Below are 16271 nucleotides of genomic sequence, written 5' to 3' on the forward strand. Positions count from 1 at the left end.
ACACACACACACACACACACATACATACATACACAGGCACATGCACGCACAGTCACTCACATACACACACACACACAGATAAACAGACTCTATTATAAGCATTTTATCTCCCTCCCCCGGCCCTACCTTGCACACAGAACAAGACAGAGGTCTCGCAGAAAGCTAACTCAACTCATTGACATTCATACTTTCACGAAATGGGAGGTTTGGCCGCGAACATGTGCTGTATTTATATAGTATTATAAGAGAAGAATGTGTTTAAATTCTGCCCTTTTTGTAGATTTATGAAGCTTCGCTTAGCAGGATAAGCCTTTCCACTATAAATACTCCGAGCTCCAGCACCTGTCTTTATCTAATAATAATAATAAATAGCTTTTGTATAGCGCATATCCTCGCTCAACAGCAGGCTCTATGCGCTTTACAGTATATTATTACCCTACCAGACCATAGAACACTCCAAAACATTCTCAACTTCTGCGGAAGCATACAGTGCAAGCTGCGGATTTCACGCGCTCAAACACTATCAAACTGACGAGATCTTTCTCTGTCTATAGCTGGGTACCCATTTCCACCTGGGTGAAGTGAGGGAAATTTGTGCAAAGTGCAACGGACACAACGTCGGGCCCCTGACGGGATTCGAACCCACGACCTTACGGTTGCGAGTCCGAGAGCCTAACCACTTTAGTCTCTATATAGATTCTTTCTGCTCTCTACCCTATCGTGTGATAAAGCAGGCGATTTCCCCCCCCCCCAGTGCAGCTCGTTTTGTGACTCTGGAACAGAATGAACTAAGACTTATAATGTTGCACATGAGGCAGGAGACATGAGCTGTTTGTCTCAGGGGAACAATCAATATTTTTAATCCCATGTATTTTATTGGGAGCGCCAACAAGGCACAGGAGTAAAAGATGGAAAGGGTATTTTGTTATGGCTCTGCTGTAGAAGGGGGAGTGGGGAAGGAAAGGGGGGATTTTAGGAATACTTCTTTGGTAGTGATAGTGATAACAGTAACAATAAATATGAAAAGATTTCTCTTGAATTGGTTTGTATTTTTTTCCGTTTACAGTCTCCTCCCCTCACTCCTACCCCACTCCTAGCCCTGTCTCTCTCTGTCTGTCTGTCTGTCTTTCATCTGTATTTCTTTCCCTCTCTCTCTCCTTCCTACCCCTTCCATGGAATGGCACAAGATATAACAATGTACTTCTGTATGTAGGATTTGTTGTGCAAAAGATCATTCACCTAAACATTGCATTTTCTTCTTCAGGTGTTGGTGTGGGCATGCTGATGTGTTCAGCGATCGTTTGCATTTACTACAATGTCATCATCGCTTGGACGGTATATTATCTAGTGATGTCATTCAGAGCAGTATTGCCTTGGTCTCACTGTAACAACGGATGGAACTCCGAATTCTGCATCGATGATTCGAATCGAAATCTTGAGCCCAATGTGACAGCTAACATTACTGGCAATATGTCTGACATTGCTACTACAGTAGCCAGTGCTGTAAGTGCAGCTGTTAACATCACGAAGAACAAGACTATTCCAGCTAGCGAGGAGTTCTGGGTGTGAGTATTGTCGTAACTTTATAAAATTTGATTATATTTTCTTATTCGAGCCTATTACGTTATTATTTTCATGCTTTAACTTCACCACACATTTTCTACTTTTTAATGACTACATGTTCTATTATTAGTGGAATACAAATACTATCATGTGTTGTGATGGAACCATGGTAAAAACTACTATGCCTACTCTAATTTTATATTATCATATTTTATTGTAACTCATCCTGGCGGACAAGAAATAATCAATAGAAAGTTAGGTGACAAATTGATTCAGGCAACATTAAAAATTTAACAAAGGTACATAATTGTACTCCATCTTGTTCATTACAGACATGATGTCCTGGAACAAATATACACATAATTGCATGCTTTGTCCATTACAGAAGTCACGTTGTTGAGCAAATACAAATAACGAACTCCATCTTGTTCATTGCAAACGTAATGTCCTGGAGCAAATATACATAACTGCACTCTTTGTTCATTACAGAAGTCATATTGTTGAGCAAATAAACATAATGAACTACATCTTGTTCATCACAGAAGTCACATTGTTGAGCAAATATAAACATAATGAACTTTATCATCTTGCTCATTACAGACGCCATGTCCTTGAGCTGAGTGACGGCATTGAGAGTCCAGGTGTACTGAGATGGCAGTTGTTGCTCTGCCTGATCTTTTCCTGGTGCTGCGTCTTCCTCTGCTTGTTCAAGGGTGTCAAAGTTCTTGGAAAGGTTGGTGTCCACTCAGCATATGTACAAAGTTAGTGGTCATGTGGGTTTTACAAACTTTTCAGCACTTTAAGGGTGTAAGATGTCTAATTTTGATGTCCACCTTCGACAAGACTGGGCAGGTTTGTAAGAGTGTTAATAATTCCGCAAACAACCCAAATTAATAAAAACTTCCCATTTGTTTTCGTTACTGTAAAGTTGAAACATAAATTAGTGATATCACATAGTATCAATCTAGATATTTTTGCATGAGAGCCTATTATTTTACCTCTAGATTGAATAACCCCCAGCTACCCATTATGATTATTTTTGTAAATTTCTGAATTCTTTTTCGATCAGGTGATGCACTTTGCTGCTCCCTTCCCATATCTTGTTCTCATGGTTCTTCTGGTGAGAGGGTGCACTCTGCCCGGTGCTATTGAGGGCATTAAATTCTACATTGTGCCTCGCTGGGAGAAGCTTGCTGACTTCAACGTAAGTAACTTGCAAAAAATGATAATCCACCTTTTGTGCTTCTGTTAAGATTTGACTGATTTTATGACTGTTCAAATTATAGGAACCAATAAAAATAAGAGTTCTTAGAGGCTGTGTGTGGTCCTAATTTTTTGCTACTGAGAATGTTGAACAATTGCCAATGCATTGAAAATAAATTAGGAGCAGCAGAAATTTTATGTGGTTTCCTGGAAGGAGACTGTTGAGAAATTCAAGAAAGGAAAACAAATCGAATGAGATAGTGTAAAATGAAGTCCAAGTGGGATGCTCACTAAACAAATGTAATTTCTGGGACACTTAATAATCTACATAGGCCTTGAACATCTTGCTTTCACTGGAAAAGTAGACCAAGAGCTACTTACAAGGAGAAACTGAACAAACAGGAGAAAAGGACAAAAAAATTAGTTCAAATTTTTTTAAAATTCAGAAGACGTTTATAAAGGTTTGTCATTTTAATGGTACTTTGTCTGTTCTGTTTCAGGTATGGGGAGATGCAGCTCTGCAGATCTTCTACTCAGTTGGAATGGCATGGGGAGGAATTATCACCATGGCTTCTTACAATAAGTTCAACAACAACGTCTACAGGTATGATGTCGGAGATATCGTGGCTTGGTGTCCCCTGAATTACTTCACAGTAATATAATGTGTCACGATGTTGTGGAGTCAGGAACTGGTCAATTTTTGGGAATGTGCAGTTATTGGTATCATCTTAAAGCTTGTTAACTTGTCTTACTTTTGATTAAAAATAAATACCCATTATTTTGAAATGAAGTTGAGATATTTGCATTGAAGGAGGTGGAGGTTGCCTGGTTTCTGACGTAAAATTAGTCCTTGGTAGCTAAAAATTTACATGATATTTATGCCTTTAATTAAAATTTGCACTAAAATCCACGCAGAAATCAGTTTTTGAATGGACATAAAAGTATTGAGTCAAAAAACAAAAATTGTATAAAAATTGCTATCCCGCAGAAAAAAAATGCCCTTTTCTTCGATTTCATTAGATCTATTTTGATGAGCACGTGATTTCACCATGTTGCTTCACATTTTTATGATATAAAGCTCATCATTTTCAAAAGTTTCTAGTTTTCATTGTTGTTAAAGGAAGCCTGTGGTGGAAATATTATTTTTTTGGTGCTCTTAATGTAGCTCAGTTCTTGTTGACAATTATTCGAAAAGCCTGGAAATTATATTTTCCATCAATGAACAATTATATCTGATCTGTGATGGATTTTGATGTAAAGATATTAAGGCAAGTAACATTTCCTGAGTTACCAAAATGGAATTTCCTTTGTCTTCAAGTGGGAAAAACTTTGGTCCGACCAGCTCCCCTGAGAAATGTATTTCTGACATCCACTCTTATCTCTTATTTTCATCATGAATTTCTCAGATGTGACTAGCTTTTTCCTCAAAGGTATTTTTCTAAGAAAGATAATGGCCATTTGTGATGTGTTCTCACAGAGTGTTAAAATTGAGTTGGAATCACTATTTTTTATGATTTTATTGTTCTACATTTTCTTTTTTTCTTTCAGGGATGCCATGTTGGTACCTTTCATCAACTGTGGTACGAGTCTTTTCGCTGGATTTGTCATCTTTTCTGTCCTAGGCTTCATGGCTCATGAGGGCAAAACAACTGTGGAGGAAATTGTCGCAAAAGGTGAGGTCCACAAGTGATGTCTAAAAACTGAATGAGAAAACACATCGTGGAGTTATGTGATGTACTTTCATTGTGTTGTTTGTTGGGAATTTTTCACATCTTATTTTTTTCTTCTTAAAAGTAAGAATCATTTGTTAAAAAAGGCTCCCACAAGCTTTGTGCTGATATAGTTGCTGTCAAAGGGAATAATTATGTGTTATAGAGGTCCTGTTTTCTATGGTGTATAATTTTGGGCTGTAGTATGACATGACTAAATGTGCATTCATGTAACAAGTAGACTCTTTTGAGCCTTTAATGTGTCAATCTTCAAATCCTTCTGCCATTTCTCGTGTTTCCTTTTGACACACTATATTATCTTTGTGGATGAAAAAAATGTCAATAGTAAAATTGAACCTTCTGAAGTATTAAAGTATCATGAATCCCCCGCTCCCCCACACACACATGCAATGATGATTAAAATTGTATTTTTCTTCTCTCTCCCCCCCCCCCCCTTCCAGGGCCTGGTCTAGTGTTTGTAGCTTACCCAGAAGCTATTGCAAAGTTGCCTGTATCTCCTCTGTGGGCTGTTTTGTTCTTCCTTATGTTCTTCACCATTGGTCTGGATAGCCAGGTAGGGTGGCACCCACTAAAATATGTATTGACTTTACAGTCAGTGGCAAAAGGCTTGGCCACACCCCATCTCCCTCCTCCATTTTCAGGGCATTGTGGACTCATTCAGCACGTGCTTAAGGGAATCTGGGGATAGGAGGTTGCGATGTTATTGCAGTTTGGGGGAGTTAACTTTAGATCATTATCTGAGATTTGCTTCATAGTGATGGGTTCCTTTGGCACTGCTGACTTCAAAAGAAAAAATAATTTGTAATTTTTTGTGTTCTGGTTACAAACGTTTTGAAATAATTGCTCAAATGATAAGATAAAGCATCAGTGCTACTTTCACTTTCTAAAAGATTGGCATTTGTCCATGAAGTACTGAAATATACCTCTGAACACTGCATAGCTTCAATACATATGTTCTAGCTATTTAGATTTCTTTTCTTTACCTTTTTGGTTCAGGGATGCTCACTTCAAGTGTGATTGATTCAAATGTTTGATTTCTTAACCTCCATCATAACTAGTGCATTCTGGTCTTTCTCTCTGTGTTCTGTCATTCCCTGAGAGGGGAACAAGGAATGCTACCATACTATGGTACTCCATTCTGAGATGATGTTGCCTGCACTTAGCCTTTTTGAAGATGTGCAGACTAATCGCATCATTGTGGTAATGATGATTCATCTTATTTTGACTTCCAGTCAGATTTTCAGGTCTTCCTTGAAATCTCTTCCCCTTTTCATTGTTTTATTGCTCACTCACACTTATTGTAAACATGAAATTGAAGCCCTCCACTCCCAACCCCCCCCCCCCCCAAAAAAAAATTTAAAAAAATGAAAAAAATATTTAAAATTTGAGAGAACTTAAAAATGACATTGGAGGACCAGGTTTGTATAGTGAGAGGGCAATAGAACTACTAACTTTGAGCATCCTTGAATTTCAATTCGAGAATAGGAAAAATTGAGGAAATAAATACTTGTTTGGCAAATGAATATCGCATTCCAAAGTTAAAAAAACCCCTGAATGGTATCAAAACTCTTTTAGATTCATGAACATATTTATTGAAGCCTTTGAAGCAATATTTGGTTCTCTTCTTGTGATTTTGCTCACAGCAAGAGAGATGAGTTCACTTTGCCCCTTTTTTTTCCTCTGGGTAAAAAAATGGTTAGTAACACATGAAGTTGTGGGCTTTGTTTAAGCTGAAGACATTGCTTGATATTTGCTTTAGAGAGTAAAAGCTACATAACTAATTTTTTTTAGTTGAAGAGGTCACATAATGTGGTAACGGTTGCACACGTATGGCATTTATTGATGCATGCAGCCTAACTCATAATTTCCCCTCAGACGAGTGTCAAAGCTGATGCCTTGTTGATCTAGAAAATCTGAATTTGTGCTTTCTTAAACGGGAAGATGGTGCAGTTTTATTTTAAAATCAGGTTTTGGATCTTAAAGCCACTGCAGCATGCTCTGTTTGCAAATGGTTTAGTTAAAGTTAACAAAAACAGCTCATTTAAGAACCAGTGCTTTTATGCAGCTGCAAAATGTTTACCTCAAGTCTGTTCTTGAGTTGAATTCCAAATGCTGAAAGATGCAATGATATATATATATTTAAATATGAATATCTATGTGGGGCAATCGGGATAATTTTTGTGGGCTATACGAATCTTTTGATTTATAAAAACTCATCAGAGAGAAGATCAGAACTGCTGGTCAGGAATCAGGTAAGTTTGGGCTGCTCGTTTATTTTTGTTGTGTTGAACTGTGCCTGTCATTGTCCTATTGAGGATACAACTTATGTGGTATTGGTGGGCTTGGGGGAAGATAGATGTGTCCGTTCTTTATGTTTTCTTACAATGTGTATACATGTACCTGCTTTTTTGTTTGTTATCTCAGTTTATGCATATACTGTGACATTGTCATTGTGTATAAGATAATATGATTTACATTCAAGTTTGGATGTGAGTGGTTGTGCAGCTAAAACTGATTTAAATCCTATAACGAATTTAAAAAGGGAATGTGTATGTACTTTCAGGGTAGGGGTGGGGTGGGGGTGGGGGTGGGGGGGCTGGCAAAAGAGGTGAGGTGCAGGTGGTTGGGGAGGTATCCTTACTGCTACTTACTGAAATATAATTTGTTTAATCTGAAGAAATTAGTTTATATTTAAATCATCTTTTTGGATTAAAATTGAATAGCAAGGGGTTCTTACAACAATTATAATCCTGTAAAGGAGGGAGGTAGGGAGGGAGAGAGAGAGAGAAAGAGAGTGAGAGAAAAGAGAGAGAGAAAGAGGGAGAGAAAAGAGAGGGAGAAAGAGAGAGAGAGAGAGAGAGAGAGAGAGAGAGAGAGAGAGAGAGAGAGAGAGAGAGAGAGAGAGAGAGAGAGAGAGAGAGAGAGAGAGAAAAAAAGAGAGAGGGAGGGAGAGAGAGAGGGGGGAGAGACAGAGAGACAGAGAGAGAGAGAGAGAGTGAGAGAGAGAGAGAGACAGACAGGTAGACAGACAGACAGACAGACAGAGAGAGAGAGAGAGAGAGAGAGAGAGAGAGAGAGAGAGAGAGAGAGAGATTTTACCTGATTTTTGCATATAATCACTTACCACAAATCAGCTTTATTTAAGTGTTTCCTGATAACTCTGTCAGCCTTGGGCATAAAGAATGATTTATTTTCAAGCAGGAGGTGTGGAGTTGAGATGGGGTGACAGGGAGGTATGGGAGGGGGATGGGAGGTGAGGGGGTGATGCAAGGAGGGAAGGCGGAGTACATTTCAGCTTCTTTTTGTTTGTTTTTATTGCTAAACCCATCTACTCTTTTGTCATGTTTTTGAATGTGTGCTCCAAGTCTTGAAAATTTGTTTTGTGATGAAAGTATTAAAAAAATCGTCCAAAATGTTTTTCAATTCTTCTGCAAGGACGGAAAAATTTGGCTGAATTTGGGGAGATCAACGCATTCTGGAGGCGAAGGTTCCACCCTTTTCTTCTCGACAGGCTTGCCTTAGGTTTTCATTGAACTGTTACCTAATTAAGAACTTTCGTTATCTACATGCTCCACTTTTGTTGTCATTTAACTATGTTTGCATTCCTTCATCGTTTCATCCTGTGAAATACATTCATCACTACTATTATTGTGGTATCCCATTTCATCTATTTTTTCATGATATTATGAAAGCCCTAGTATCATTTGTTTGTACACTGTTTTCATTGTTCATCCATAAAACTGTGAACTTATCAAGTGGTTTTCTTGCACTTTGTATCTTATGCTGATTTACATTTGGACTCGTCAGTTTCTGGAAAATCTCTGCTAAGAAAATGCTTTATTCTTTAGGCTTGAATGTTCTGTGTGAATGAGAAAAGAATGGGTTCCTGTCCTGGACATCCTAAAAAACAACAGAAAAATCTAAAGTTATATACTGATTTTTTTTCCTTAAAATTTACATCTCGTAAGAAAATGAATTTTAAGTCCACAGTCTTATCTTAATCACTCATTATCTTTTTTTTTTTTTCACACCTGTATGATTGTTTTAAATGATGTTGCTAAGACCATTGTACTATATTGCTTTTGTAAAATTGTTATTTCCTAGCCTAGGCTTGTTGTGAGATTTCCCTTCCCCCCCACCCCCACCCACACCTTTTATCGACAAATTGTCTTCCCTTGTCAGCTTAGTTCAGGAGTTGTCGAACTGTCTAATTATAATTTTGTCTTCTGTTTTGTTGAAATATAACATCTCACAATAACAGCCAAGCCCCACTTTCACTCATGAGGTCATGCTGGAATGTTTATGAAAAATGATAATGATGAAAAATTACAGTGGAAATTTTGTGTGCTATGCCCTGTTTTCCCCCCACAAATTAAAAAAATCATTAGACATAGACGAAAATAAAATTATTCTAAAGTTGCCACCTTTAGAAGATGAGCATATTATGAAGACTCATCAGAAAAAGAAAAAAATTGTTGCCAGAGTGTTTAAGAGGTGTTTAAAGTTTTGAATTTTGCCAAGGATGGATGTAAAGAAGTCCTAATTCGCCTTGGACTTGGTTATTTTAAAGGTAACATTTTATGTGAGCTTCATTAATAGTGATATAGATGTAACATTTTTTCCACACTGTAAAATTTTCAGAAGATCGTTTGAGCGAACTATTTTTTCAGTGAGAAGTAGTTGATATAGTCTGATTTTGTAATGGTCATATCCTCTATCTGGTATCCACTCAATATTGTGAACTGGTCGTGTCTTACAATCTCTAGTTTCTATTTAGGGGTCCACTTAATTTTGATTTGTCAAATGGGGAGTCCAAATATTCATTGCCCTCATTTCTCTTGGTTTAATTTGTCATGTGTTGACCTTCTCTATGTAGTATTGGAAATTAAACATAGTCACCTGCCTGCTATATAAGCATGTTTTTTTTAATGAATGTGTTGGATTGTAGGCCTACTATCATAAAGGGATTAAATTGATTATGCTGCAAAGACTTGAAATGAGACGAGATCATCAGATAGAAGAAGTGGCCATTGCATTGCTAGAAGTCTTCTAATGATTTGATTGATAACTTGTCAGAAAGTGTATTTTAGGTTCATGTTTCCTGGCCTGATTCAAATGAAATGGGTTTAAATATTGATAGTGAAGGGAGAGAGGCTCTGTTTTGACAAGAGCTGATGTAAATATCCCAAGGACCTCATGTCAGTTGTTGCAATAAAATACATGCTTCCGAAGTTATGTGTGATGTAACTGTTAATGAAGAGATGATATTGACATTGACTCACTGACATAGTGATTTGTCTTCCAAATGAAAGTTTTTTCTAAAACAAGTTTGTTTTAAGTAACTTACCTCGTCTTGGTTTAAAAAGAAAAAAACAACAACCCTAAAACATTGATGGCAGTCTAAATGATTCTGTGTCTGTAATTTATATTTGGGATGGGCAGATGAGAGATGTAGGCTGGCTTTCTAGTAGGTATTTAAAAGGATTGACCAGAAGATAGGCTCAGTTACTAGATTAGATTGTCTGTTTCATTTCTTTTGGGTTCCAGACATTTTGGAATTGAGCAAGAATGTCTTCTTTCCTATTTCTATGGTATGGATGGCAGCAGCCTCTCTTCTATAATTAAAATTTTACAACACTAAATAGTCAACTGGAAAGTACTCAGTATGACAGATCCTTCAAAAATCGAAATTTTAGCCCGCTTAGGAGTTGATGTTGTATGCACCACGGTAGTGTCAGTTTTGTAGATAACAGCAGAAGATTTCTAGTCTAGTTATCAAGACTGGAAGCAAAACTGCATTCAAGAAAGCATGACCTCCTGATATTCCCCTTGCCTCGTCACCTGACAGCATCTCAGCACGTACTTCCTCAGCTTCCCTTATTAAGTGCATGGTTCAAGTCATCATTTGAAGTTTCCCTTTGAAATAATGAACAAGCTTCTTCAAAGGAAATGCAGATTGTCATACATCTGTGACAGCAATGAAAATAACTGTTTCAGTATCTCTTTACTTTGGCCTCATATTGAAGCCTCCAAAGACTTCATGAGGTGAGGTCTAGCTTGTTAAACTAATTGAACGTTATTCAAATTTTTCTCAAATGAAATGTGATGACTTGAGCCCTTCATGCCTGATTGCAAATGTACTGAAGTATTAGATATATTTCCATGTTTTTATCTGGAAGAAAAATATGTTCTAAATTATTTGTAAAATGTCTTGTTTAAACTTCTCTTGTACTCACTGTACATATTTTTTCTCTCTGTAGTTTGGAATGTTTGAGACCATCCTGAGTGGTATCATTGATGAGTACCCACACTACCTACGCAACAAAAAAACGATCATCACTGCCATTGCCTGCTTTGTGGAGTTCTTGCTGGGAATGCCGTGCATCACACAGGTGAGTCATCACTTTCACTCAAACATGAACAGAAAAGCATTTGACAAACTTCAACTGTTTTTAAATTTGCTCACTTAGACAATGTGTTACAAGAATATAATATATATATATTGCAAACTCTGCTCATAGTTGCTATATATTGCATATGTAATATTATGTGTGAGGCATCGTGGTGAAATCACGCACTCATCAATAGCCTATAATGGAATTGAAAAAACTGACATATTTCTCCAGTTTGACCATTTTGATCAAATTCTGGTTTTTTGACCTTTTATGTTAATTTAAGAACACATTTCTGTATGGATTGACTGAAAAACATTGATTACAGGCACACAAAATGTACAATTTCAGTTTCCAAGGACTCTCAAGCTATGGAAATCACAAAGCTTTGACAGCCATTTTCCAAAACCAGGCGATCACTCCTCCTTCAATTGCAAATGTCTCGAATTTTATTCCAGATAGATTGGTATTTTAAAAATACAAAACAAAGGAAATGAGCAAGCTTTAAGATGATATCAATAACTCTACATGCCCAAAAATTGACAAATGCCTGATTCCTCTACGTCATGACACATATTATGTGCAATATACAGCAACTATAATTCGAGTTTGCATTTTTTTTTGCTCACTTGAAAATGTTAAGAATGAGGGGGTGGATGGAGAAGGAAAGTGAGGTGGAGGAGGAGGGAGCCACCTTTCTTTTAGTTCTTTCCCTATCTTCCTATTTCAGTGCTGTATTAACTCTTTCCGGGCGTATTGCCGATATATCGGCGCGAGTTCGCACCCCTTGCGGACGTATCACCGATATATTGGCTATGATAGGGTGCCCCAGGATTGTTTCATTTTAACACGATCCATCATTTATAATTACTTTTTATTGCTATTGAAAAACTCGGAAAGGATGTAGGAAACGTTTTTAAGAATTGTCAAAGCGTAAACGAGTGAATTAGTTCTTGCAGTCTTGCATCAACAGAACGATGTAACCGGACTCAGTATAAATATTATAACTCAAACAAAAATTGGAATATTGCTTTCAAATAAAAAGCTGCGCCTTCAGAAATTTCTTGGCCTATAATAAGATTGCTATGCTTATTTGTTTTCACAAGTTTGGTGAATGTAATTTTTATCCATCAAAATGTATTTTTCTCATCACCATTTCTAACCCTTTTAATGCATACTTATGTTAAAAATTAATCCTTGTTTCTTATTGGGATGTATTCCTCATTCAATTTCCTTCAATTTGATATATCATATGTTATGTTTTGAGGGATGGTTTTGCTTCTATGAACTTATTTTGTACTCCATTTGCATAGGCAAATTGAGCCACAAGTTAATTATGTCTAGACACCAAAAAATAAGTCCGGAAAGAGTTAATATGCTGACAATAATAACTGCTGAGCTACTGCACTCAAAGACCATTTTCTGCCAGTGTTTTGGAAATTGTTGCTGGTGATAAAACAGGAGGTTATTTTTTTTAGTTTGTTGGTAGTATTTCTTATTTCTTTTGAACCTTGGCACTCTAAGCCCCCAGGATTCGTGAAATTGAGTGCTTGTGAGTTTACATCTAAATTGATACCACAGCATATTAAGGCCTATGTTCACTGTGGAGAGGGTAAATATAGCAAAGGCCTGAATGAGCTCTCAGATACCCATAGGTGTAAGAAATATAACTGAAGTAAAATAATTCATTCTTACATTCTCTAAACGTATGGAATGCACGTGATAGGAATGATGGAGGAAAATGGTTTATTTTTTGTTGCTGACAAGCGAATGCTAAAGAATTTGAATCTTATTTGGTGTGAGTTGCAATAAGCCCATTTTATTGTTCACAGTTCTCTAGTCCAAATTTCCAGGGAATTGTAACCTTCTATTGTGTTTTCCCTGCAGAAAATTTAACTCCATATAGTGGTACTCTTTTACTTTCAGTGGCAGAAAATATTCTTTGATATATTGAGTTTTACTTAGAGTGTTATGTTGAACCTGCAAGCCTAGAATTCAGGCCTTTTATATTAAAAGATAGGGTTACCTCAGGGAAAGGAGAATAAAAGTAAATGAAACAGCAAAGCCTGCTCAAGTTAAACAATCAGAAGATTTAACTGTTATTTTCTAATTGATGATGTTTCGCTTACTTTATTATTCCAAAAAACTAATGATGATTTTTGTGTGCATTAATATTTTCAGGGAGGAATCTATGTGCTGCAGATCATGGACTGGTACTGCGCCAGCTTTTCCCTCATGTTGATCTCTATGACTGAATGCCTGGCTCTGTCATGGTGTTATGGTAAGTTCATTCTGTTATGCTGTCCAACTGTTTGTTTTAATTGTGAGTCATATTTTAAAGCAAAACTTGTACATATTATCAAATTAGAAATTATAATTTTGTGAGGTGAGTCACACTGTGATGCACTTACATGTTTTGAACATTTTTCAATATATTGATTCTCTTTCAATCGATAAGATCCTATTAAGAAAGGCCCTCTTTTTATCTTTAACGTACACGAGGAAGATGAAATGAGAGATTTTTTACTCTTTTTTTGCAGCAAAATTATTCCTAAAAACACAGTCTAAGAATTTGTTTTTAAGACAACTGAGAAAGTAGATCTTTAAGTGTAAATACTAAGTAGCAGCACCCAAAGGGTACTTGTATATTTGTTTCTTATCCATTTTATTTGAACTTTAAAAAACGCCTTTCATGTGTTACTCAGCCTTGCCGTAACCTCAAATCTAGTGGAACTTTTTCATCGTAAAGCCTTTTATAAAAGTTACTTGTATTTTTATTTCTGTTCACTAACAAATGGTAATTTTTAAATTTGTATAACAAAACTTTCTGTGAAAGATGAATGTCCTACACATCAATACAATTAATGTTAGAACTTTAATCAGCTGTGTTATAATGTTCTATCAAGAAATTGTTTTGCATCATGGTGAGATCAGGCACTTGTCAAAGTAATGAAAATGAAGAAAATGGCTCTTTTAACCACTGTGGCAGTTTTTAAAGAATTTTAATTTTCTGGCTCAACATCTTTTACATCTATTTAAAAACATATTTCTGCATGATGTTTACAGAAAAACGTTGACAAAAGGCACACAAATTGTTAAGTTTCAGTTTCCAAGGACTCTTTAGAGGAGCACAAAGAGAACGTTTGCTCGCGATAAAAACGAACGTGTTGGGACAAGCGCTTGAAATATTGTTCAAAATGTTCTTATTGCGCCCCAAAAGCATGCTCACCGTATTGTGCCGGGGATTTCATGCTACGCTTGGAAAGTGTAAAGAATCAAAAGTGAGGAAGGTGTACCTGGTGCCCCTCCCCTTTGTTGTCTTTTCATGACTTGGGTAGTGTGGTGTGCATTTTCACTGTCTCAGTGACAATTGGACCGTAATGGATGTCAAGCCTGTGATATGAGCCATGTTTCTTATGCAATTTAGGACAAAAGAAGGAAAGACCATGCAAACCGCAATGTTGTGAAACATGCTTGGTGTCTAGCAACAATAGTTCGTCTTCACTCGAATCCGCCATGGCGCCAAATGCCCCAAGTTCTGACCAGTTGCAAGCTTGATTTGCAATCATTCTATATGTGCACCTCGACTACAAGCAAGCGCTTTCTTCTCAACGCTCGCTTTATCGCGAGCAAGCGTTCTTTTTGTGCGTACCTTTAACCTATAGAATTCACCTTACTTAAGCAGCCATTTTATCACTAATTTTTATTTCTGAACCAGGTAACCCCACCCTCTTCAATTGCGAATATATTCAAGATACCGATGTGTATTTTTTTGTCAAAAGCAAAACAAATGAACAAGCTTTAAATTGATAACAATAACTCAGCATGCCCAAAAATGGAAAAACACCTGATTCCACTGCATTGTGACGCAATTGTAAAACTGTTAAACTTGTACTTCTGTTCGTTCTGACTTTATTGCCTGAACATCATAAATAATGAAAAACAATCGACAATTTTAGATCAATTTTGACTTTGCCCACATATGAAAAGGAAAAAATAAATTAATGAAAAAAATTGCTTTGTTGTGTGAAAAAGAGAAAGTTGATCAATTTTTTTTCTTTCATATTATGAAATCAGTTGTGCCTCTGACAAAGAACCAAAATTACTCTTTTTTCAACTTAATCACGCAGTGTAAGCCTGTTTTTATTTGATAAAATTGAGGATGTAGACTGTAAGTGTAATGTTCTGTTCTAAATGTCATTACTGTTAGTTAATATCTTGTAATTCCATTAATTATACCTTTAAATTATCTTCAGGTGTTGACCGCTTGTACAAGGACATTGCTTTGATGATTGGATACGAGCCCCATTTCTGGTGGAAGTACATGTGGAAATATGTCACTCCACTTATCATTTTGGTGAGTCAAGTGCTTTTCTTTTAAAGGTGGCCTACATCCTTTATAGTAGTTTGTCTGACTGGTTTTGGTTTCAACAAGAAATCTTGGTAACAAATTTACTATTCTTCCCCAACCATGGTTTGGGGCCTGCTTTGACTAATTAAAGTTGTTTTATAGTTTCACTTCTGCCATCCAAATGGCAGTTTTCAATTATAACCAGTGCAGAGCCAGATGAATTTAATTAAATTTTCTGTTAATGGAATTCCGAATTAAAACCTTTTTATATTGTGTTCTGATTTGCATAATTTCTACATGGCATGATGGCTGCCAATGGATGTTGTGCTGGAATGTGAGATCACAAATTGTGAGGATCATAATGTTCTCTATCTACATCCCATCTGCCGATGATACTTAACTTGCAACAAACTGGGGGAAAAGCCAAGTTCAAATCTGATTGGGTCCATACTTTTGCTACAATAATATATCCTTGAACATTTTCTCCGAGCCCTGAATTCTTTCAGAAGAACCATTACTCTGTCTTAGAAATGTCCAATTCTGGAACCAGGAGTGCAGCATACATGAGCGCAGACAACCACAAGTACCTTATTTGAGCATTTTCATATTGTTTTCTTTCTCTGCTTCTTTACAGTTCATCTGGATATTCAGTGTGGCTACACTTGGACCTGTGACGTACGGAGATGAATATCAATACCCAGAATGGTCTATTGCCGTTGGCTGGATGATGGGTATCATCTCTGTTCTGCCAATTCCTATTGTTGCTGTGATTCAGATTATGTCAACTCCTGGATCTCTCATGGCTGTGAGTTGTCATCATTTGTTTTCATGATTTAAATTTTTACCATTTTCATAATGGAAGCTGCTTTTTCGATAATGATATTATTTTAATCAACACCAAAGTAAAGTCTCTTTAATGAATACAATTTTCACCCTTGCACACAGAACTCTCTCTCTCTCACACAGACACACACACAGACACACACACACACACACACACACACACACACACACACACACACACACACACAC

At 36.7% G+C, this 16271-nt stretch overlaps 1 protein-coding gene across 1 annotated transcript in view; it reads left to right on the plus strand.

Annotated features, from left to right (window-relative positions):
• Nucleotides 1–1062: 1062 nt before the first annotated feature.
• The window catches only part of LOC101856448 (sodium- and chloride-dependent glycine transporter 2), a gene marked incomplete at its 5' end in the record, with an annotated part of 16734 nt that continues 1525 nt past the window's right edge, over nucleotides 1063–16271 (plus strand). The window contains 10 exons of the mRNA XM_013086006.2: nucleotides 1063–1565; nucleotides 2164–2296; nucleotides 2633–2767; nucleotides 3267–3370; nucleotides 4315–4439; nucleotides 4937–5049; nucleotides 10757–10888; nucleotides 13070–13169; nucleotides 15145–15245; nucleotides 15874–16044. Of these exons, the coding sequence (XP_012941460.2) occupies nucleotides 1063–1565; nucleotides 2164–2296; nucleotides 2633–2767; nucleotides 3267–3370; nucleotides 4315–4439; nucleotides 4937–5049; nucleotides 10757–10888; nucleotides 13070–13169; nucleotides 15145–15245; nucleotides 15874–16044 (1617 nt within the window). The remainder of the gene's footprint in view (nucleotides 1566–2163; nucleotides 2297–2632; nucleotides 2768–3266; nucleotides 3371–4314; nucleotides 4440–4936; nucleotides 5050–10756; nucleotides 10889–13069; nucleotides 13170–15144; nucleotides 15246–15873; nucleotides 16045–16271) is intronic.

The sequence above is a fragment of the Aplysia californica genome, unplaced genomic scaffold (genome assembly GCF_000002075.1).
Source record: "Aplysia californica isolate F4 #8 unplaced genomic scaffold, AplCal3.0 scaffold00426, whole genome shotgun sequence".
Classification (NCBI taxonomy): Eukaryota; Metazoa; Mollusca; class Gastropoda; order Aplysiida; family Aplysiidae; genus Aplysia; species Aplysia californica.